Genomic DNA, 8,808 nt, shown 5'->3' with positions numbered 1-8,808 from the left:
TAGTGAAATTCAACTGTATTTAAAGCATCGAAATAACAATATTTACATGACGATTGTACAGGTTCTTAGTAGTAGTTGACTGGGACTGTGTTGTAGTTGTTGTAGTAGGGGTAAGCCTGGGAAACAACGGTGTTTCCGTAGACGGTGGGGGCAGCGTAGCTACGTACAAAGGGAGCTGAAGCGTAGACTGGAGCGTTGGCGTAGACAGGGGCAACGGTGCCGACGACAGATGGGCTGTATGAGCGAGCGTAGGTTACTGGAGCAACCAGTTTGGGGACCACGGGGGCAACGACAGAGCGGGCGGCAACAACGGGGGTGACGACAGAGGTGGCGACTGGGTCTTTGCGTACAACAGCGTTGAATCCGTTGACGTCATCAGCGGTGTAGTCAACAGTGCGCTTGGAGCCATCAGGTTCGATCAGAGAGTATTGGCCGCGGACAACGCCTCCAACACGGGATTCACTTTGGCTCTTGTAGTCACCAGTGCTGGGGTCAGCGACGCCGTATTCGAAGCTGGTGGCTTCGTTGTCGACCACGACTGCGGCGTGAGCCACGGCGACGGCGAAGAGGAATACGATGAGCTGGAAGAGAGTAATTATTAGGTCAGCCGGTATAACTTTGCAAATATATGAGATGAGAGTGAAATCCCGAAAGCCCATATATAGTCACATACGAGTACATGTTATGTTAATATTATTAAAAAAACTTATAGGCAATTTTATTATTCCAAAGAATTGAAGTTGTGCCGTAATTGAATTCAGGATCTCTGTAAATATTTTTTAAAGGATTTTTTTTAAAACTTTTTAGGAAAAACATCAGTAATTTCATCCAGAAAGCAAAAGTAATTGCTGATATTTAATATATTGCAAATTATGTAATAAAACAAAGGAAATAGTAATGTCTTACCTTAGCTGCCATTGTGCTTTGGGTGATTCTGTCTAATTGACTGATACTGATTTGATAAATTCAGAAGCTTATATACAAGTCTAGGATATGTCGTCATACGTGGTTGATCTTTAAAAAAATCTCCATTAAAATCCGGAAATACAAGGCCGACAATTTGGAAAATAAAGTACCCATAAATAAACCATTATCATAAATATTGAATAATTACATTTATTAGAGCAAAGCCAGCACATTGATCTATAACCTTGAAATTGGCACATGCCCTCATAAAAAATGTATTTACATTAGAATTTAATTAAAATCAGGATTGTATTATAAAATCTGTGTAAAGTTTTGAATGGCTTTTCAATCCACGGCTAAGTTAAGCGCGGTTACTTTAACGTTTTTGAATTTATTATACTTTAGTAGCAAACATGCTTCATACATTATCCCAGGTTGGATTCAGATCTGGGTGGAGATATTTTATGTCATCAAATAGCAAAAAAAATTATAGCACAATTGGGCAAGAATCTCACCTTTTAAGCAAGGTACGCACTTTTCTTAAAGGACGCTAAGTCGAGTATGGAAATAATTCAGTGGGTACCTGGTTTCACATGGTGGTCGAATTGTCAATCTCCAACATAATACTGATTGACCAGATTCTCTCTCTCTACGCAGAGACATTGCGTCTCTTTGCGTGTTCTATAAAGTGTACTACGGTGAGTGTTCTGAAGAATTGTTTGGGTTAATCTCTTTTGCCTCGTTTCAACACTGTACGAGCCGTATCACTTAAAAATTTCATCAACATCACCTTGTTGGCTGCAAGTTTCCACAGACAGGGGACTGTCTTTTGCGAACAAGGGACCTACCAACAAAAACTTTTGCGAACTATGAAGAAAATCATAAAGGAATATAATAATTAAGTCATTCAATCATTAAACCGTTTAGCAATATTTTAAAATTCAAACTAATTTTACTCCACCAAAAAAATTTACGAATTCACATTCACTTAAGCTTGTTAAAAAGCTTTGGGTGAAAGAAACATTTTCGCGTCCACTTTACTATATTTTTCGATGAACCTAGTAGGTTTTTTAAAGCTTTCAGTTAATTTTAAAAAGGCACACTAACGAAATACATACCAACACTTACAGAGAAAACACGACACACAAAAACACAATATATGCATCAATGACAAGTGTGCACAACATTTAAAGGGAAACATTACAATATTAAAAGGGAAAATAAATTATACAATAAAAACAAAAGACAATAAACTAGATTAAGAAATACAAATATGCAATTTAAAAATTAATATATTTCTACTTTGCCATTGTTATTATTGGTGACGGATCTACAGTGGTTTCATCACATAACATATACGAGAAATCACGTAGAGACATGCTTTCCAGCGATGCGAGGTATAGTTAACTTAGTTTAGCTTGAACTTATACATAACTTCAGAAGATGTTCAGTTCAGCAGGAAGGTAAACATACTTTCAAACAACGTCCTTGGTATTTTTTTACTTTTCAGGCCAGGCCATAAAAATTGCATTGTACCACTACCTGAAAGGCAACAGAACTGAAATCCAGGCGCTGCAGGTGTAGGCAACTTTTATCTAAAAGAACTTTTAATAGCTTAAGAATGTTTTGTCATAGCAATTTTAAATACACGATAGTGATAAGGTTAAAACAACTCTATATGGATTATAGTAGTTTATCAATGAGGGTTTAGTATATTCTATACTGAAAAATAATTTAATAGTTAAGGTATATAACCACAAAAAGTATATACATAATAAATTTGGTAAAGAACATGTTTTACTTGGATTTCTCAAAATTTATATTTAATTATGTCTATTAATTTAAATGTAAATAGCTATGATATGTATCAACAGTTCCGCCATGATTCTGAAAATCTACATTTAGATAAAATATGTATAAAGAATCTAGGTTTTGTGCATGACAAACTGGTTGGTTTGATTTCGTACATATATTTTTTTTTTTAAACGGGCCCCTACATCCTGGCCTACCAGGCAGATTTGTGACCGAGTGGCCAAGCAGCAGGGGAGTGTCAAAATCTCCCCTTTCTTAAAAAGGGACATTATTGCCTTAAAGGGTTGGCGTCTCCCGCCGGGCCCGGGCGACAACTACTCCGAAAATATCGTCATAATATTCATAGGCGAGTCGGGGCCCGCTGCCCGGCGCCACCCGCGTTACCTCTCGTGCTATTTTTGTGAGTGACATATCTGATAATCTTGTCGCAGAATTTTTCCAGCTGCGATCTGTGCTCAAGCAACATGTCGGATAGCCCATCTCGGGATACCCTCATGCCAGTCTCGAGTTCCAGATCGCACCTGGCCCTTTCAAAATTCGCACAGTCAACAAGTAAATGAACCACCGTTTGGTCGGTTCTGTCGTCACAGTCACACGCGGGGCTTGTCTTCAGTTTGAGTCTGTGTAAATAGTGTCCAAAAGCCCCGTGGCCAGTCAGGATCTGCGCCATGTGAGGTGCGCAACGCCTTGTCTTGATTTGTTTGTATGCCGCATTTGCATCTTTAAAAAACATTTTTGTGACTGAGGCTGTTTCGCCCCCCACATAGCGCTCGTTCCAGGTGTCTAAAGTCTTGAGTCTTGTCAGTCGTCGCAAATAGGAAAGCGGATAGTAGTTTTATTTAATCTTGTACATATTTTAATTGTATTCTTCAAGATTTGCCGTAACATATGCCGTAGCGGACTATGTACGATGTGGTAAACTTTAATAAATGAATAAAAGACTTTGTTTTAAAATGGATGAAATCTACGTAAAACAAGCTAACTTTATAGAAAACTGGTTTAAAACTCCATTAAGTATACTTATTACTATCGATTACAAATTGTAATCATACATTGTAATATAATAGTGCCCTTTATTTTTTATAATCCTCATTCTCACTATATGTGATAAATTATAATATAACATATACACGAAGGAAACGCTGAAGGTCTTAGGAAATAATTAAATGAGTCATTTAATTTATAACAAGTTCCACTTGTCTGTTAAATATCATCAAGTTTCTAAGCTCTATCTATGACGGATAAATATATTTAGAAATTCCTTAAAAAGTTTAAATTAACCGTCAAGATGCCATGACGCAACTTACGATTACGATAACGATTATTACTAACAAAACTCGAGTGTACTCTTCCCTCAAAGGCCGGCAACGCACCAACTAAAAATGGGTGTCTATGGGCTGCGATGACTGCCCTTTTTGGGCGTCCCGTAGGCTCGTTTGCCCCCTCTAAAATATATATAAAATAAACACAAAATAATAATTATAATAATAATCAAAAAAGAAAAATAACAAAAAAATTTGACAAAATAGGAATTAGGCACATTTTAAGGGTGTAATGTGTGTTGTGGTAGTAACTGGCCCTGGCTCCGCATTATGATGTGGAGCAGACGTGTTCCACAGCGCTGGTCATTCTGCGAGAGACCACAACCTTTTGTGCCTCAGACGTAAAAAATGACAAAGCATCAAAAAAGTTAATTGTAATAATTAAATAATATTGATCACTAACTTCGTTTCGCCTTAATAAGATTTTTAAACTGGTTTTTAGGTTTTTCGTTGTAATTCTTCAAATATTTATCTCCTTAACCTCCCTCAGAGTTCAAGGAAGGTTTTCAAGGTTTCAAGGTTTTTTTTCAATTGGAAAAAACATATTTTACGATTAATGTTGATAATATATATATATTATTATTATTATTATAGCCTCTTTATTTCCATAATGAATATTGTATTAAGCAAGTATATATTTAATATTATTATTGATATACTTATGATTAATTATTACATAATATGTGCATGTATTAAAAAAATTAAATATTACCAATTAATCCTTAAATTTAAATTCCAATCATAATTAATAATTTCAATGTATATAAATTTTAAATGATAAATAAATTAAAAAGAATCAAAATCCAAATTCATTTTTATAAATCATTAATCACTATATACCCTTGACGGGTAAAACCCTCCTTCATCAAGGACTGTCTTATGATTTGGTGATCCAGTTTTCACCAGCTTTTCTTTTTATTTCATCAATCCATTTTTCCTTTGGTCTACCTCTTATTTGTTGGTCCTGGTAGGTACCCTTGGTGTCCATTTTTCCTTATCCATGCGTGCAATTATGACCCGCCCAATTCCATTTTTGCTTTCTTGTCCATAGTCCATACGTATGTATATGTCACACGAAAGTATGTTCAGTGACACGAACACTTGTTTAAGTAGTTAGCCATAATGTGTTTTAAATATATTGCAAGTTCATCTATTGAGAATCTCGAATAAACCAAATAAGGTATCCATACATTTTCTAGAGATATCTAGATTGCTCTTTTATAATTCATTCAAATTATATTAAAGTAATATTTTGTTCAGCAAACTAGTTAAAGAGGTATAAAATTATTTGCGTTTAATTCAATGTCGAATAAATAGCTAGTTGTTCGTTACGCAATAATAAATATTTAATAAGATTGATAAGTCTAGTTATTTTATTGAGCTTATGATTAATGTGATCAATAATACTAAATTCTTATAATATAACTTTTGATTTAGATTACCTTAACCTTATACGGTATCTTCTGTTCTTTTCATAATAATAATAATAGTCTCTTAATTCAGATCTTTGACTTTGTTATTTCATAGGTATACTTACAAAGGGCTTGAAATTGATTTTGATTTTTATATATGGAATAATATGTTAAATTAAAAAAATAAATAATTTATATGTCGTTTATTTAACAGATGTTTATATACAACATACTATATATACACTACTATTCGAGTAACATTTGGTTTAATATAATCGATTATCGTTTACCAGTAAGTGGAGTAGTAAGGAGAAGCGTAACGGGCGTATTGGGTAGGAGCCAAGTAAGAGTTGCCTGAGTACAGGGTAGGGGCGTAGCTGTTCAGGTAAGGAGTGTATGATCCAGCGAAGGCTGGGGCAGAGTGAGATACCACGGGAGCAGACGCAGCGTATGAGTAGGTGCGTGCGAAGCCGGGAGCTGAAGCGTAAACTGAGGGAGCTGAAGCGTAAACTGAGGGGGCAGAAGCGTAAACCGAGGGTGCTGAAGTGTGAACTGAGGGACCTGAAGCGTAAACAGAGGGAGCGTAAGAACTGGTCGCTACCAAAGATGGAGCAGCGGCAGCGTAGTATGTAGGCGCGACAGTCTTAGCCACAAGAGCTGGGGAGGAAGCAACGACGGTAGGGGCAGATGCGACGACGGCGGGGGCAGATGCAACCACAGTGGGAGCGGCAGACACAACCGCTGAGCCAACGCGAGCCTCAACAACAGTTGGAGCAACAGCTGGTGCAACAACGGCGGCTGGGGCAGCAACAGTTTCGGTGATCACAGCTGGGTCCTTGCGTACAACAGCGTTGAATCCATTGACATCATCAGCTGTGTAGTCTACGGTACGCTTGGTGCCATCAGCATCGAGAAGAGAGTATTGTCCCTGAACAAGACCTCCAGACCTGGTCTCCACTTGGCTCTTGAAGTCACCGGTGTAGGGATCAGCTACGTCGTATGCGAAGCTGGTGTAATCGTTGTCTACTTTCGCTACTGGTACAACTGATGCGTGGGCTAACGCCACCAGAGCGGTAAGAACTACAACCTGGAAAAAAAACCACTATTAATCACAAATATCAAACACCGGCACGTACAAACAAGTTGACACTGTAATGAGTATTTAATATTCAAGTTTCAATTCCACACCTTTGCTGCCATTGCTGTGTGTTCAAGTGAATCTCGACAAGTGAATACTGATGAATCTAAACGGGAGCTTTTATACGAATCTGCGGGCGTGGTTAATGCGTGGTCTTTTGATATTTTAAACTACATGATAATGTCGATGTATCCGGAAACACAAGGCCGTGTACTCTGGAAAGTACAAAGAAATGATAATTTGTATCCATTAAGATGCCTTTCTTTGGACTCATAAATGATTGATGCAGGTGGAAATTTATGGGATCAACTTTTTATTGTTCAACTATGGAATTATGACAGCTTGTGCTACTAAATTATGTTGCAAGACAAGTACAAGTTTTCGCGCGACAGGTGACATGAGAAAGCAAAAAAAGCTTCATATTAAAGGTGCATTCACCGATTATTAAAGTGCGATTAAAAATAAAAATAGATTCATATTTAAGTTAAATTAATAATAATAGCCTTTTATTTCAGATAGTATTACACTAAAACACATTTATAATTCTATCTCTTAATTTTTATCTATGTGAAGAAAACACTTTTTTATCGGATTAAAGATTTATTTTAAAATTTTAATTAAACAATCCGCGAAAATAGTGACCGTGAGCCTTTTCTGCCAAAACCCTCCATCTTTTAATCGATACCAACTCCGGGGACATAAATACAGATAATGCAACTTTTTCTACAGCTGTGATACTTTTTTTGACATTCAACACCTTTTGTCTTCAGTCACCGTGACCACACACGCTGTAAAGCACGCGAAACGTCGGTTAAATTTAAAATTATGTTAAATAGTTGTAAATTTATAATAATACATAACTTTAATCCGGTAAAAAAGTGTTTTCTTTAAATGTGTAAAGGTTATGTCCATAAAAGACAATTTTATCTATGTGCCTTTTTTTCGCAAAGCCCTCCTCCAAATGTCGCCATTTCTGTCTGCACTAAGCCACTCTCTGCCTTGCACCTGCTGTTTCCTTGATTTGTTCTATCCACCTTCTAAGTTGTCTTCCTCTTTTTCATTTATTGTACCTTTTGACCTGTTTAGTACTTTCCTGATCCACCTTTCTGTTCCTCTTGCCATGTGCCATTTCAAGTTTATTTATTTTTATTTTAACATCTGCTACCTTAGTTTTTCTTCTAGATTCAAACCTTTTAAATCTAGGTGCGGTCGACAAAAAATGCCCCAAAATTAAGGCGTAATACGGTAATAAAGATACGATTGTTCTCCCAAATGGTTACGACTGTATAAAGATTTTTTATCAGCTATCCATTTGTTGGCATCGCACGTACGGGTTTTCGTATGCAGACATAATGCCTCAATACGTGGGCATTGTAATAAGAGTTTTTGGCTTATATTGGAGTAAGAAATGTATTTTATAAACATATGTAATGGGGACAGCAGTATTGGTCTAGTGGCTTTTACGATTTGCTTCCTAAGTTCATTTGAACCCCAGCAAAACCAATAGACTTATGTACCTAATTATTAATTGTAATGTAACTGTTAACGTAAAATTGTAAAAACCGTTAGATTGTAATCTATCGGTTATCGGTTATCGGTATTCGGTAGATTGTACTACACTAACTTAGTTATCATTCAAACTTCTTTGGTCAATTACAGATTAATTTTATTTCCCAACAATTTCATATAACTACCGAATAATAATACGTTAAATTGCAAGCAGTATGTTGAGTTGACAATCTTTCGACAGTTTACAATCTCGCGAGATAGATTACAATCTAACGGTTTTTACAATTTTACGGTGACATAACCATCGCTCGTACTACGAAGTATAACATCGATGATGATGAGACCGAGAGTTGTAGCGCCACTGTTTTTTTAATGAAATGTTTTATAGGTATTTTAAACGAATCGTCAACTAGAGGGAATCCTATTATTATCGGGCAGCTTGCTGCACACTGGGAAATCGAACCGACACCTTTTAACTGGTTTTTCGTAAGATATATTATTTATTTACATCAAGCTTATTTATTTACAAAAAAAAAAACAAATTATGTTTGTTTTACTTAAGTAAAACAAAATACATCGATTCATAAATTATAAAATCTAAAGAAAACTTTATTTCAAAGTGTGATGGGAGCAATATGGATATCCTATAAATACCAATATTATTTAATTATATCGATGTATTCTCTGTCCTTCAAGAAGCCAAAACATG

General features: G+C 36.1%; 2 protein-coding genes across 2 annotated transcripts; both read right to left on the bottom strand.

Moving 5' to 3' along the window:
* On the bottom strand, positions 1–1,010 carry LOC125056153 (cuticle protein 7-like). The gene is made up of 2 exons (XM_047659121.1): positions 907–1,010; positions 1–581 (listed from the first exon to the last, which is right to left on the bottom strand). The coding sequence occupies exons 1-2, from the start codon at positions 916–918 to the stop codon at positions 66–68; spliced, it is 528 nt and encodes a 175-aa protein (XP_047515077.1). The 5' UTR covers positions 919–1,010; the 3' UTR covers positions 1–65.
* A 4,630-nt stretch (positions 1,011–5,640) lies between these two features.
* Positions 5,641–6,759, bottom strand: LOC125055808 (cuticle protein 19.8-like). The gene is made up of 2 exons (XM_047658425.1): positions 6,641–6,759; positions 5,641–6,539 (listed from the first exon to the last, which is right to left on the bottom strand). Exons 1-2 carry the CDS (start codon positions 6,650–6,652, stop codon positions 5,739–5,741), a joined length of 813 nt encoding a protein of 270 aa, XP_047514381.1. The 5' UTR covers positions 6,653–6,759; the 3' UTR covers positions 5,641–5,738.
* Between the last annotated feature and the right edge of the window lie 2,049 nt (positions 6,760–8,808).

Source organism: Pieris napi, chromosome 14 (genome assembly GCF_905475465.1).
Source record: "Pieris napi chromosome 14, ilPieNapi1.2, whole genome shotgun sequence".
Classification (NCBI taxonomy): domain Eukaryota; kingdom Metazoa; phylum Arthropoda; class Insecta; order Lepidoptera; family Pieridae; genus Pieris; species Pieris napi.
This window is presented reverse-complemented; position numbering and strand designations above follow the sequence as displayed.